The sequence below is a fragment of the Bombina bombina genome, chromosome 6 (genome assembly GCF_027579735.1).
Source record: "Bombina bombina isolate aBomBom1 chromosome 6, aBomBom1.pri, whole genome shotgun sequence".
In the NCBI taxonomy this organism is placed as follows: Eukaryota; Metazoa; Chordata; class Amphibia; order Anura; family Bombinatoridae; genus Bombina; species Bombina bombina.
This window is the reverse complement of record NC_069504.1, coordinates 1,043,898,374-1,043,914,420: the sequence shown is the minus strand read 5'-3', so window position 1 is coordinate 1,043,914,420 and position 16,047 is coordinate 1,043,898,374. Positions and strand designations below refer to the sequence as shown.

Sequence of the window (16,047 nt, the reverse complement as noted above, 5' to 3'; positions counted from 1 at the left end):
CTTAAAATCTTGTAATCTTTTTTTATTTTTTGTAATTTAGTTTAGTTTATTTAATTGTATTTTTAGATAGATATTTGTAGTTTCTTTAATTTATTGATAATGTAGGTGTATTTGTAACTTAGGTTAGGATTTATTTTACAGGTAATTGGGTAATTATTTTAACTAGGTAGCTATTAAATAGTTAATAACTATTTAATAGCTATTATACCTAGTTAAAATAATTAACAATTTACCTGTAAAATAAATATAAACCCTAACATAGCTATAATGTAATTATTAATTATATTGTAGCTATCTTAGGATTTATTTTATAGGTAAGTATTTAGATTTAAATAGGAATATTTTAATTAATAATATTAATATTAGATTTATTTTAATAAGAGTTTAGTTAGGGATGTTAGAGTTAGATAGGGTTATTATACTATATATATATATATATATATAACTATGTTAACCCTAATATAATTAGGGTTAATATATATAATATAATAACTATATTAACTATATTAACCCTAATATAATTAGGGTTAATATAGCTGGCGGCGGTGTAGGGGGATTAGATTAGGGGTTAATACATTTATTATAGGTGGCCGCGGTGTAGGGGGATGTAGATTGTAGGCAAAAGAGCAGTTTACTTTGTGACAAAGCCCCGCCAAAAGCCCTTTTAAGGGCTGGCAAAAGAGCTGAATTCTTTGGGGTATGCCCCGCAAAAAGCCCTTTTAAGGGCTGGCAAAAGAGCTGTTACTTTGGGGCAATGCCACGCAAAAAGCCCTTTTCAGGGCTATTTGTAGGGTTAGACTTAGGTTTAGTGGTAGGGATAGTTTAGTATTTCAGGGGTTAAATAATTTAATATAGCTGGCGGCGGTATAGGAGGATTAGATTAGGGGTTCATAATTTTACAATAGATAGCGGCGGGGTAGGGGCTCACTTTAGGGGGTAGGTAAGGTAGATGGCGGCGGTGTTAGGGGCTCACTTTAGGGGGGTTATAGATTTAATATAGCTGGCGGCGGTTTAGGGGTTAATAACTTTATTAGGTAGCGGCGGGCTCCGGGAGCGGCGGTTTAGGGGTTAATACATATTTTATGGTTAGGCTAGTGAGGGGGGATAGCGGATAGAGGGTTAGACGTGTCGGGCTATGTTAGGGAGGCGTGTTAGACAGTGCGGGTGATTTAGACTTTAGTCAGGTTTTGTAGGCGCCGGCAGTTTCTAACGTGCCGTAAGTCACTGGCGACGCCAGAAATTTGTACTTGCGCAGATTTCTGGACATCGCTGGTTTATCAGACTTACGGCACTTTAGCATCCTGCGGCGCAGTATATGGGATAGCTCGAGTTGCGAGCTGAAACTGCGGGCGACGCGGGTTCCCTCGCTTGCGCCGCAAACTACGATCTATATCGGATCGCGCCCCAAGTAGCTAAAGGCTGAATTTTCAAAATTTTCAGTGAAAAGCTGTAGCAGCATACAGCAATGTGGCTGATCGTGGCCGCTACCCGCAAGTTCCCCCCCGTTTTAGATTTTTTTTAGTCCACTCTTTTGTATTCAATATCCTAGTTATGGAGAAGTCTGATATTGGGGAGACAGACGTCTGTTTCAGATTTTACTCCTTGCACAAAATGCGTGTTGTCCTGGATGATACAAGCCTATCAGTTATGTTCTGAATGCCGTATTAGATTGCTCAATTCCTCTGGAATGGGGAATCAATGGGCCACTGAGCCATCTGCCTCTGAGGCTTCTGTCCTCCGAGTGGCGAGTTCCCTGCCACTTCCTCTTACTATGCATGCAGGTAACCCAGACTTGGCTTATCCTTCTCGGGAAGGTAGCTTGTTCCCACCGGGGGTTTCGGCACAATGTCGCATGTCCATTATTTTGGAGCTGGCGCATCTGAAACTTCCAGAAAGTTGCTTAAGATATTCATGTTCTGTTGTCCAGGGCTCCTAAGGCATGGGATGGCCTGTTCAGCTCTCTGGGGGAACGACTGTCCCTGAGACTTCAGGGGGTCAACCTTCAGGGCCAGAGTAGTCTTTTGCACCGGCGGGGGTATGATGTGCTTTTCGGTATAGACTGGCGTGCCTTCATGTTCTATTGCGGCATGCTTTGGCATCGTTGGAAGATCCCATCCTTAATGAATCTGAGAAATCTCAGGCTTCTTCCCTGAATAGCTTTCAGAATTAGATATAAGGGGATGCAGTATTCCTCTTATAGACTTATTAGTTTAGTATCCTTTTCCAGTTCTGAGCTTGGAAGAATAGGGTCACTGTTGTGGCGTCTGTTCTTACTGGGCGATAGCCTACGGGTTTCCACCTTATTCTCTCTGGTTAGGATGTTTATTGATTACAGCTCATGTTTGTTTTTGTTTTTCCTTCAGAATTTTATTTCTTGAATAGATACTCGCGACCTTTTGATTGCACTGTTTGCTTCTACGGAAGGTTGTTCTAAAGGACGCGTTTGGTCCTATGTTTTGCTATAGTTTGTCCTCCCTCTGGGGGTGAATATGTGAGGCCCTTGATTACAGGCTAGTCCTGCTTGGGTTCAGCCCTTCTATCTTGGGGCCTTTTCAGACTCAAGGCGCCGGTTCTGCCTGGCTGAACCGGTTAAGGTGCTGAGTGCTTCACATTATTATTCTTGTTTCTAACACAAGTTCTGCTGAGCATTCTGGTAGGACCTAAGGGTTCAGTCCTTATTAGCCTTTTTAGCTGGTCATCTGGGATTCGGTGGAGTTTCACTGCGACACACTCGGTTGTTTCCGATGTCGGTCGGGACTTAGTGTTCCTTCCCACGTGGGTAAAGGTTGGGGGGGATTTAGGGCCTCCTTGCCGCCGGTTCCTGGGGGTGTTGCCTTTTATGTGCGTTTGGACTTGTCCTTTTTGGACTTGTTCATTTTTGTAGTTCTCTTCTTTAGGGTAGAGACTTCTGGACTTGTCTGGTATCCTTAGCGGTTTAGCTGCCTTCTGGGGGGGCCTGTGGCCTTTTCTAGTTTTTGGGAGTTAGTTTTTACCCTATCGGGGATGATAGGCTGTGTTGTCTCCTTCTCCAAACTCTGCTGTCTCCTTTCTACTGGGGTTGAGATGCTTTGCATTCTTTTTCCTTAGGTGGGTTCCTCTGGTTACGTACTCTGAGGTGTTTATGGAGAAGTTTAGTGGCACACTGGCGTGGCCTTGTGGTTTGCGCTAGCCTTGTTCTACTCCCTCTTCGGTTGGCTTGGTCCTCAATGTTTTTCTTTGTTCTTGGATGTCTTGGTGGTGGTCTGCATGCCTTTTGGGCTCTAGAGTCTTGTAATGACTCTGTTGTGCTCTAGCTCCTTTTGGAGTGCTGGACTCCGGCAAGGGGTGTTCTCTTCCTTGAGTTGGGAATTTTTTAATTGACTCTTGTTTTTCATTTTCCCGGGGTAGTCCGGTTATTCCCCTGTGATGTCTCTCTTCAGACCAGATATTTGTGTTCCCTGGGGTGTGGTTGGTTCCACACATTCTGGGCTCAGGCCTATAGTTTTTGTCTTGGATCTTTCTGGATGTCCGGAAACATGATCCTGTGACTTTAATATGCTCCTTTTTGGCCCTGTCCTTTTGAATGATGGGTGCTCTCCTTTATTGGGAGTTTTCTGTTTTTTGTGGTGTCTGGATTATTTTCATTCAGCTTTTGTTTTCATCAGGCTATGGCTTCCTGTTTGGAGCTTGTGCGCTGCTGTTCTCTGTGCTCTCCCCCTTGTGGTAGAATCCTCTTGGGAGGGTGGCTTTCCTGTCTTGTGGGCAGGTGGTTGTAATGGGTATTTTACCCTATAGTGGGGTTCTGTTCCATCTATGGAGATTGCAGTCTCAGTGTTGAGACTGTCAATGGTATCGTGTTGGATCTTATGGTGATCTACTGCATTGCTCCGTTCATCTCTGAGGTTCTCTTGGGAGTTCCTAATTGAGGGACCTATTTGGGTTGGCACCCGAACTCTATTGGGATGGCTAGGTTCGTTTTGTTGCCCTGCTTGTCAGATCTGCCTGTGTCTGGTCTGGTGTTGGGAGCAGAATCTGAGGTTAATCTTCAGGTTTGAGGTATGGGGAGCCTCTTTGTGGTTTCGGTGCTTCTCTGTGTTCAAGTTACGTGAGTAGCTTTGGTGGCTTTTGGATAGCCTGTGATGTGTCCAATGTTTAGTGGATGTTTTGCAGTTGAAGGTGGGGTTGGTGCTCTGATCTTGTATAATGGTTAGAACAGCTTGGGTCTTCTTGACAACTGAGGTTTGATTCCCATTACTGGGAAGTGTATTTTATCAAATCTACTTCAGCTGCTCTTTACTTGCCCTGCAAGTCCTTCTGTTTAGAGTCATCCTGACTATTGCGTGATGCAGGTGTTTCTATCTGGGTTTGCAGCACGTATTTTGGTTTCTGAATATTTTGATATTGTGAGTTCCTTGCGTCTTCAGTTGTTCAGGGTGTGTTTGCACTGTAATAGGAGGTTTTCTTCTCTGTTTCTGATCCCGGTCCTAATCTTGGGGTTTCTGTACTCTTTGGGGTCTGGGCGTTGTCTCCCCTTGTTTCCTAGGACTGGTTTTGGTCTCTGAGTTTGACTTGGTTCTGGAGTTTTTTCCTTATTTTATGTGGAACTTTTTGTACCCTATTTAGGTTTTTCCGGGTATCCTTGTCTGGTTTCTATGTGTTCCCTTCCTTTTGGGAAGTTTAAGGTAGTTGATCCCTTTCTCTCGTAAGGGGTGTGTTGTGGGGGACAGACTGCTGGACGATGGTGTCTCCCAGGGGTGTGTAGGCTCTGTCAAGTCTATTTTCTGCTGCCTCTAGCAAGGCTTGTGATCTTTTGTGGGTCAGTGTCCTTTTTTCAAAGTTTCTCGGCTTTGGATTAAGTGGGGTTATTGCTGCGCAGGGTTTTCAGGCCTGGTGTCCTCAGAATGTGCTGCCTTTTTGTACCCTCCTGTTTTTAGCATTCAGTGTCCTCTATAGCTTGGGTGTTTTCCCAAAAGTAATGAATGCAGCTGTGGATTCTTTCCATTTATGAAGAAAAACATAAATTATGCTTACCTGATCATTTTCTTTTCTTCAGATGGAAAGAGTCCACAGCTCCCCACCCATATTTTTCACCCTGATATTTCTTCTACTGTTCCTTGTTCCTTGGCAGAATGACTGGGGAATGAGGGAAGAGGTAGAGGTATTTAAGCCTTTGGCTGGGGTGTCTTTGCCGCCTCCTGGTGGCCAGGTTCTGAATTTCCCAAAAGTAATGAATGCAGCTGTGGACTCGTTCCATCTGAAGAAAACAAAATTATCAGGTAAGCATAATTTGTGTTTTTGTAGTGTGACACACACCCTGAGATGGTCATTTACTAGGAAGGATGGAGAAGTCAAAATAAAGCCATCTTCAGAATGGTAAAGGGGAAGTGGTAAATTTCTGTCCATTCCTCCTCCCTATTTTGGGTTTAATTTATAGTTTTCTTGGCTCAACCCAACAGCAACATTCGCAATGGACATACATGTGTGTATAAATACACTGTAATAATTCAGAAATAGCACCCAGTTTTAAAGGGACAGTCTACTCCAGAATTTTCCTTTTTAAAAAGATGGATAATCCTTTTATTAACCATTCCCCAGTTTTGCATAACCAACCGTTATATTCATATACTTTTTGCTTCTGCAATTACCTTGTAGCCAAGCCACTTCAGACTGTCCCTTATCTCAGTTCTTTTGACAGATATGCATTTTAGCCAATCTGTGCTGACTCCTAGGTAACTCCGCGAGCATGAGCACAGTGTTATCTATATGGCGCACATGAACTAATGCCCTCTAGCTGTAAAAAAATCAGTTAAGAGGCAGCCTTCAAGGGCTTAGAAATTCGCATATGAGCCTACCTAGGTTTAGCTTTCAACAAAGAATACCAAGAAAATAAAGCAAATTTGATGATAAATGTAAATTGGAAAGAAAGTTGTTTAAATTGCATGCCCTATCTGAAGCATGAAAGTTTAATTTTGACATGACTGGCCCTTTAAAATATTGCAATTTACTTCCATTATTACATTTTGTAGTCTTTTTATATGCACACTTTCTGGGAAACAAGCTCCTGAGTGTGCACAAGCTCAAAGGGTATATGTATACTAGTCTGTGATTGGCTAATGTCTGTCATTTGATCCAAAGGGCTGGAAAAGGGGGTAAAAAAATCAAATTTGCCAGAAAAACTGCCTATTTGAAATTCCCAGTAATATGTTATCATGTTGTCTTTTTATTATGCACTTCTTAATTATGCAATTCTACTGCATTTAGTGGTCCTTTAACGGATAGAAAGGTGAACATTTTGAAATGTGCATGAATGCATTTAAGAGTTAAAAATGAGAATTTTTGCAATATACGTCCACTATCAGAAATGCTTCTATCAAGTTTACAGTTTCAGCACCATGTGCACATTTGCTACATTTGACTAGAGCAGGGTTCTTCAAACCATGGGTCGGGACTTTACTGGGTCACACCACCATGTTTACTGGGACACAGCCTGTGTGTGGTGTATGAGAGTGTTCCTGTGTGCTATTACCGGCTACTACAACACTTTAAAGTCTAGCTAAATTAAAGTACGCACATATTACTTCAGAAATTTTCTGACCAAACATAACTATAAGGTCATCAAGGTTTGTGATACTATGGCACTGGGTCTTTGGAAATAAAGTTTAAAGAACCTTGGAATAGAGGATCAGGATTTAAACCCCATGTGTTCTCAGAGCTGGGGTGGTGTATATTGTTTCGGCAAAGACTTAATTTGTGTCATTCAAGGGCTGCTGACTCTGTGGTGTGTGTGTGGTGTTTGAATAGGGGTGCACAGGGTACTCACTGCATATGCTGCTGAAAAACTTATAACTTGAAGCATTTTTGCTAATGGAAGTATAATGCAAATTTCTATTTAAATGTGGAAGCACCCCTGCAAATTTCAATATTGACCTTTCTATCTATCTTTTCTAACTCCATCTTCACTCTATTTATGCTTATAGGTCCATGCTTAGATTTGTCCACCTGTAATAGTACAGCGCTTGTTCTTTACATGAAAATGTAATTGTATTAAATGTTCTTTTGACTGTTGCTCTTTTGTAGGTAAAGAGTATCCAACTTACCTTCAGCAGGCTAAGGTGCCATTGGTTTCTAACACAGCCTGTAAGAGTCACTGGGGTTCGGACATTACAGATAACAATGTTTGTGCAGGAGCTGCAGGAACGTCTTCGTGCATGGTATGAAATTGCACATGTGTCCCTAACTGATGACCTGTAAGATGTCATACTGAATCAGTCCCAATATTTATTTTTTACTTAGTGATTGTAAACTTGAACTTATCACGTATTGACAGAACCAAGCACATCCGGTTATTTACATACCATATTTTACATATCATATTTTCTTACAATCTGCCACCTGACCCCTTCCTATTTTTTTTTTTCCCCTTCTTGGTTGTGTGTGGCATCCAATCAAAATCGTAGCCGTAGGGCTTGCTGTTGATGATAAGCATTGTAGTATTTCAGAGGATACAGGCATGCACTTTATAAGAGAAGTCTTTGATGCGCTCATCCAATAAAATGAATCCTAAGTTTTTATCATGCATGTGCATTCTAGCACATGCATGTTCATGGCAATGACCAATGGCATGAAAGTGATTAGAAGCTTATATATTCTGATTCACTGTCTACTTGGATGCGTGCCAGTAAGTGTATATAATGGAATCACTCCCTGTATTATCATTCTAAAGTTTATTCAATTGTTCTAATGATTGAAATTCAGAAATGACAAATTGTGAAATATAGACTGTGACGACCAGTGTTAACCAACCCTGCACCAGTCACTTGTTTGGCACAAAAACGGTTAACAGACCCTTTCCACTTTAATCTGTCAGTCTAGCCACTCCAGGCAAGCCTGTGACTTAGTTCAGTGGGTGCAAGGGTTAACAACACTCTCTAGTCTGTCCTAGACTTAGAAAAAATGCCCAGACTCCCCTTTAATGCCACCCACACTAAACTATCTCTAAGCTGCCACCACTTAAGATTTATTTATTATATGGGAAATCTTAATGGGACAGTCAACATCAGAATTTTTGTTGTTTAACGATAGATAATCCCTTTATTACCCATTCCCCAGTTTTGCAAAACCAACACTGTTATATTAATATACGCTTTACCTCTGATTAACTTGTATCGAACCATCTTCTGAAGCCCCCTGATCACATGACATTTTATTTATCATCTATTCACTTGCATTTTAGCCAATTAGTGCAGGGTTTGCCACAACCCACGGGCGTGATCACAATGTTATCTATATGGTTTACATGAACTAGCTCTCCCCTGTTGTGAAAAGCAAATAAAAAGCATGTGATAAGAGGTGGCCTTCAAGGGCTTATAAATTATCATATGAAAATTCCTAGATTTAGCTTTTAACTAAGAATACCAAGAGAACAAAGCAAAATTGGGGATAAAAGTAAATTGGAATTTTTTTTTTAAATTACATGCCCTATTTGAAACATGAGTTTTTTTTGGACTTTACTGTCCCTTCAAGGAAACCCAGAATACAATTTTAGCAAAAAATAACCTAAAATTACAGTCTCTTTCAGTAACTTGGTTCAAATATTAGACAAAGGCAAAACTTAAGTGAATATTTAGTATGCGAAGAATGATGCACAGCGTATTAATAAAAAGATGTTAAATAGAATTATACACAAGCAAACCGTTTTTAAAATAAAAAGGAGAAATAACGGAAACCTTAAACTTTACTAGCTTTAGTTGTCTGTGCCAGGAAGATTGGCAGGAAAAGATGGTCACTCACGCTATAACAGCCTCCCATGTAGAATTAACTACTTGTATTGTTAGACACATTTTATACCTGTTTCTCTGATATCAAATTGCTTGACCCAACCTTACAGAGGGGCCAGAAATATCCACTCCCCTCTTTTTCCGACATGTCAAAGTTCAGAGTCTTTGGCTGAAATGATAGAACACGTTATAACCTGTTATCTATATCTAACTCATACTCAGATAGGCAATCCCTTTTTGATGTCAGAAGTATTTTGATACCAAACACTAAATATTTTGCATTCTTTGTTTCTGAGGTATAATGGCTTATAAAATTATATGTATTTCCAAGGCTGGTTGTCCTGTCAATGACCCCAGTGTAGTTTCTGGATATAGGCGCTGTTTCATCATTCTCTGTGCTTAAAGTTTGGGGTAATAAAATGACCATTTTAGACCACAAAGTTCTCTTGTGCATCTTACAAACTATGAGTGTTCTGGCTTATCAAAGGGAAAACAAAGCAACACATTTCTTCTGAAAAACAAATGTTTTTAGCACACCAGCTAAAGAAAATTAACCCATTAGCATCTAAATCATGAGGTATTCATGACATTCCTCACTGATATTTTATTATACAGTAATATAAATGTAATCCGGGGGGCACAGTGGGTAATGTGTAGAGCAGGTTGGGACCGCTCTACACATCACTAAAGTGAAGGAGAGGTTTAGAGGAAGGATTGTGACAGACAAAATAAAAACGAATATTTTAAGAAATGTAAGCAATTACAAAGAAAATCTATATAGCAGTTTACGTAGGAATATTATTGAATGTTATTCTGGTTTAATATAGTGATCCATTTTTTTTTTTTTTTTTTTTAACCATCACCTTAAATCTAATAACATGCAAATGTATGTATAACTTTACACCCTATTCAGGAAAGGCTTATAACTCAGTCATATTTGCAAATATCATGAAGCTATAACATTTAACCCAGAGTAGTGTTGCTGCATATGTTTCCAGTTATATATATATTGCGTATATTCCAAATAAAACTGATGGAGCTAGATCTGTTACTATGCAAAGCTGATTTACCGTTTCCATCTTTGCAGGGAGATTCTGGTGGACCTCTCATTTGTAAATTGCAGGACCAGTACAAGCTTGTTGGCGCGGTGAGCTGGGGTAGTGATGTATGTGATGTTAAAATTCCTGCGGTATACACACAAGTTTCGCTCTTCAGAGACTGGATATCCCAATATACCGGCTTTTAATAAACTGCTTTAACACATTTTTGTGGTTTTATTTATCTTTAACAAAGCTTTTTTTGGGCGGTGGCGGATACAAAGTTAAAATAACTGATTAAATCCTATTGAATGACCAAACAAAATAAGAGATTTTTAATTTGTTGTTTGAATCTGGTTTCTTTTGATTGTTTTGTAAACACAATGGGCCAGATTACAAGTGGCACTCTAACTTTTTTTTTTTTTTTTCCCTAGTGCACAAAGTAAACTTTTAACATGGGCAGGTTAGCATGTGTATTTCAAGTTGAAAGTAAATTGTTTGCATGCTAGCGAAACCTGATGCACATGAACTTCAGGATATTGCTACCATGTTAACAATATACCCATAGACTTCAGTGGAGCGCTCTTTAAAAAAAAAAAAAAACACTTACAGCTCGCACACTAACCCAACACGCATTCACCCTACCCTGTCCATCTTACCCCCATCATCCGCCCTCCCCTGTCCATCTTACCCCCATCATCCACCCTCCCCTATCCATCTTACCTCCATCATCCACCCTCCCCTGTCCATCTTACCCCCATCCTCCCCTGTCCATCTTACCCCCATCCTCCCCTGTCCATCTTACCCCCATCATCCATCCTCTCCTATCCTATAGCAGAGATAAAAGCATGAGATTATTGCACAGACAATTAGCACATCTAGGCAAATATCCCCGCTGGCCTTTAACCAGTAAGACTCCAAATACATTGTTACAAATGCACAAGAGGATTCTGGGTAATATATGCAAATGAGATATGCAATTTCTCAGGCTTTTTGCTTCAAATACTGTGTTAAATCTGAGCAGTCCCCTAATGGGGTGAGTGCAGTGATTTTTGTATTTGCTGCACTCACCCCATTAGGGGACCGCTGTGTGTTAACACAGTATTTGAAGCAAAAAGCCTGAGATGTTGCATATCTAATTTGCATATCCTACCCAGAATCCTGTGCATTGTTAACAATGTATATGGAGTTTTACTGGGTAAAGGCAAGCGATGATACTTACCTAGATGTGCTAATTACCTGTGCAATAATTTCTAGTGATTTATATTTATTTTAAAATACAAAACATTTTGTTTCATAAACAGCAATCCATAACCTATTTTGGCACCCTCTTCACTCGAGATCCTTTAAATGGCTATGCTACATTAGTAGGTAATAAATGTATCTACATTTTGCACATAGATTTATTTGAATTTCTCAGTCATTCAATCTTTTTCTTAAAAACACACTGTCTTTGTTCCTTGGGACATCCTTCGCTAGTCTTGGTTTATTGTACCGACAAACTCCAGTCTCTCTGGGTTTCTCGAAGATCGCAAGGAGTTTGGTATTGCCTTGAGGCAAGGTTACAATCAACATTCTGGAACTTAAAGGGACAGTCAACACCAGAATTTTTGTTGTGTTAAAAGATAGATAATCCTTAATTACCCATTCCCCAGTTTTGCATAACCAACACAGTTCTAATACACATTTTACCTCTGTAATTACCTTGTATCTAAGCCTCAGCAGACTGCCCCCTTATTTCGGTTCATTTGACAGACTTGCATTTTAGCCAATCAGTGCTCACTCCACGGTAATTTCACATGCATGAGCTCAATGTTATCTATATAAAACACATGAACTAATGCCCTCTAGTGGTGAAAAACTGTCAAAATGCATTTAGATTAAAGGTGTCCTTCAATGTATAAGAAATTAGCATATGAACCTCCTAGGTTTAGCTTTCAACTAAGAATACAAAGAGAACAAAGCAAAATTGGTGATAAAAGTACATTGCAAAGTTGTTTAAAATTACATGCCCTATTTGAATCATGAGGGGTTTTTTTTGGACTTGACTGTCCCTTTAAAGCGAACTTCGGGCTAGCCTCTATTGATGGAGGAAAATTTGTTTCCAGTCGGACAACTTCATGGTGGTGGCCTACATCACTGAGGTAAACTGCAGTACACTCGCCATACAAAGTGTCTATTACTCTCTTGGGCAGATAGGAATTATAGATCCTTATTGGCAATCACAATACCATGGTTGAACAACTGAGAGGTGGATCATTCCAGCAGTCAAGTGGGCCATAGAACATTTTTGATAGTTTATTGATCCAATGGGCTTACATACATTGTTCTAATGGCCTCTCTTAAATCTCACACTTCCAAGAAATTGTGCAAAATCACAAGATCCTAGATTCACATATTAGTTATTTTGGTATTTCCATGGGACTTTCATCTAGCATACCTGTTTCCTTCATTTTTATTCCAAGAGTCTTTCTTGCATCAGTCAGGAGTCGACATTAGTAATATTAGTTGCTCCAGCCTGACGCCGCAGGACTTGGTATGTAAACCTTGTGCATATGTCCATTTGTTTTCCATACCTCTTAATCTGAGACACTCTGTTGTCTCAAGGTTTTCTCTTCTATCAAGATCTCTTATGGCGTGGAGTTTAAACACCTAGTTTTGGAACAGATTTCTTTGACTTAGTCATTGAAACTTTAATGCAGGCCAGAAAGCCTGTAACAAGAGATTTAACACAAGATTTGTAGACATACTTTAAAAGGTACTACAAAGGATAACGCTGTCTTTGCTCTTTAAAAAAGCGTGTACCAATGAGAAATTTTTCAAGGTGCAAAAACACATTCACCAGTTGCTTCCACAGTATCAGCCTTAAAACGTTGTACAGTCTTTACACCAACTTGGGTGTATGTATATGTGTGTATATATATATGTGTATATATGTGTATATATATATATGTATGTATATATGTGTATATATATATATGTATGTATATATATATATATATATATATATATATATATATATACTCAAACATTGGAGCGGGTAACGGGTATATATCACTGGTATCCACCTCCACACTTCTGGAGGAAGCTGAGCGTACTCCCCCTTCTATGGTGCCTCACTGGCTCTTACCTGGGGCTGGAATGTATCCCGCACACTCCAGCTTTTAGGATCCGGTGCCCGACCTCCGCTCCTGCGTCTCCATATGCTGCTGGCACTTCAGTTTGGCGTCTGCTACTGCTGCTTCACTGTACTTCTGGGTAAACTGGGAGAATCACCTGGATTTTGTCTCATATGCTGGGCTTAGCAAGTCTTCAATATCCGGGTCAATCGGCATCGGATGCGCTTGTTTCCCGAGCTCCTCCAACTCAGGAAAGAAATAGCAAAAAATACAAAGGGATAGCGGTCCTTGTGCTGAACCAAAGTTTCTTTTTGATTCATATCAATAAAGCAGAACTTACAAAATAAAAAAACATAATATATGTGCAAGACAGAGTTGGTCTTACGAATTTCGGCTCAAAATTTGTGCCGTAATCATAGACCATGTCTTCTGCTCTAACACCTGCAGCCTTTAAACTCACAGGTAGCTATTACACCACTCCCACATTAACTCCTTAATCTCTGCTGACATATACATTTCATTACATAGTTTCACTTAAAACTTTTAATTGTATTCAAAACCAAAATAAATCTCTCAATTTATTAACAACTTAAATGATATTCATATAAAGATTTAATCCTAACTCTAGACACATTACTTCTAGATATACAAAACAGTATCTTTTTATTAAACACATACTGTTATTATTATCCTTAAATCGGGTTGACACAATCAGATACAGTGTAAACGAATAGTGTAATCCAATCTTTTGTTTTCAGCTAGTTTATAGGTTTAAATTTTACTTCTTTGCCAAATAAACTATATTTAGCCAAGTCATTCTTAAACTCAATTATTATAGTATTTATTGCTAACTCACATAAAATACATTTTCAAAATAAACGTTCATATGCTGTGCTTTTTCACAGTTAATTATTCATTTAATTTATTGTGCCCAATTGTGTCAAAATCCTTCTCAACCTGTAATTATATTTATACCCTTATAACAATCCTATAGATACATTTCTAGATTATACTCCTTATAACTGTAAAGTTTATATTGTGACTGATGAGCTCTCAAATGTATATTATTATAGAACCACAAAGTTCCTAATTTTAAAACCAACAGTTTATAATATTATCTGAATTAAAGGCTAGGGGCACCTGCGTCTTTAACTTGAATATCTAGTATGCCTCCTGTCTTAAGCTGGTTTAGCCTGTCTCCACCTCTCTGTGGCGCTTTAATTTTTTCATTTGCATTCCATCTGAACTTTGCTGTGTCTTGATTATGGGTTTCTATGAAGTGCTTTGCTAATGCTGAGCAAGACACTTCATTCTCAATATATGTTAGGTGCTCTCTAACTCTTGTCCTAAGGTCTCGGGTCGTCATTCCTATGTATTGCTTTTTGTGTTCCTCACATTCTATTAAATAGATGAGAAAATTTGAGCTACAACTAATGAAATCTTTTATGTCAAATTCTTCGTTTGTCACTGTCTTGCACATATATTATGTTTTTTATTTTGTAAGTTCTGGATATGAATTAAAAAGAAACGTTGGTTCAGCACAAGGATCGCTATCCCTTTGTATTTTATAAATTAAAAGGTGTTCTAGAGGGTTTTCTTAGTATCCTTTAAAATTCCTAGAATCCTCAAGGTTTTGTCCACTATTTTTTGCCTGATCTATTTTCCGTAGGAAGTTAGCTAAACTTCCTGAGGTTGAGACTTTTGTTTAGACGTCAATTAGACTTAGGCCACTGATGGAACCTATTTCTCCACCCTGGAATCTGAACTTTTCTATATATTTCAAGGTTCTTTTCTTGAACCTTTGCATTACATTGCTATTGTCTTTTAACTGAGAAAGTACTTTATTTCATTAATCTTTCACATAGTTTCTAAATCCTTAACCTTGTCTGATTCTACATGTATCACTATCACAAGATGAAGGCTATACTTTGGTATTTTCCTTTACGAAAAAAATCATATTTAGTACAATCAAAGATTCATTGTGTTCAGATCTTGCTACCTCTACTAAAATCAGATTATGGAATATCTGCTACCTAAAGGCTTTGAGGTTCTATGGCATCTCCGAGCAACTATAGTTTTCAGTCAAACTTCTAGTTTATTTATTTCACTACTAAATCTAGTTAGGGCCAGACAGCTACTTTTGCCTCTTAACTCCTAAGAAGGGATTCAAGACTTTCTTGACAATTTGTTAAGTTCACCTTTCTAGGAGCAATATTGCAACATTGTGGGATTTTTCAAATCTGCTCAAAATATGTAAAATCTTACAAAGCTTGAACATGTCTTCTCTGCGTACTTTTTTCAGAGTTTATTGCTTGAGGCTTTGCTTTTTAGCAAGCAGATTTTGGCAGGAACATCCTTCAGGCCGCAGTGTTGTCTAAATAAGAACTGCCAGAAACATTGTCCCACCCTTTTCTGTAACATAGACCATCGACTTGGGTATTAATCCCATATGTTATGGATCATGAAAGAAAACAAAAGTTATACTTACCTGATTATTTTCTTTATGAATTATGGTCCACAGGCCCCCGCCCATGTCAATTTTTGGGTGACGGCTCTAATGACCTCTATAGACCCTGCTTTGCCTTTCCTTCCTATCCTCTACTATACCTCAAACTAGAGAGGTGGGAGGGTTTTAAAGCTCTTGTATGGGTTCTTGAACACCACCTAGTGGTGGGAAATATATCTCATATGTTATGGAGGACTGGACAATCATCATTCCTAAATAAAAAAAATCAGGCTTAATCAGGTAAGCATAATTTTTTGTGTTTGGGGTCAAGAAGGAATTTTTTTCCCTTTGGTACAAACTGGCAGCAGTACCCAGGGTTTTTTGTATCTTCTAGATGCAATATCTGTTGCTTATGTGCTACATATAAAGGGCTTGATTATTGTTGAACTTGTTTAATTCCCATGGTTATGTCCATTAAAAAAAAAATATTTTTTTAATGGACATTGTCAGTGGCTTTAAATAAAACAAAAAACATTACTAATTACAAATTTCTAAATATTCTTACAAAGCAAAATAACGAGAATTTCTAGGACAATTTAATAAGGATGGGGTCGGGTATATAAATTTAAAAACATTTAAAGATAAAAACATTTAATTGTCTAAATTAATATTTTGTTTAAAAGATATAA

The 16,047-nt window shown here is 38.7% G+C and overlaps 1 protein-coding gene across 1 annotated transcript in view; it reads left to right on the top strand.

Annotated features, from left to right (window-relative positions):
- The window catches only part of OVCH1 (ovochymase 1), a 173,544-nt gene extending 163,542 nt beyond the window's left edge, over nucleotides 1-10,002 (top strand). Inside the window, exons 33-34 of the mRNA XM_053719672.1 lie at nucleotides 7,057-7,190; nucleotides 9,844-10,002. Of these exons, the coding sequence (XP_053575647.1) occupies nucleotides 7,057-7,190; nucleotides 9,844-10,002 (293 nt within the window). The remainder of the gene's footprint in view (nucleotides 1-7,056; nucleotides 7,191-9,843) is intronic.
- Nucleotides 10,003-16,047: the final 6,045 nt, after the last annotated feature.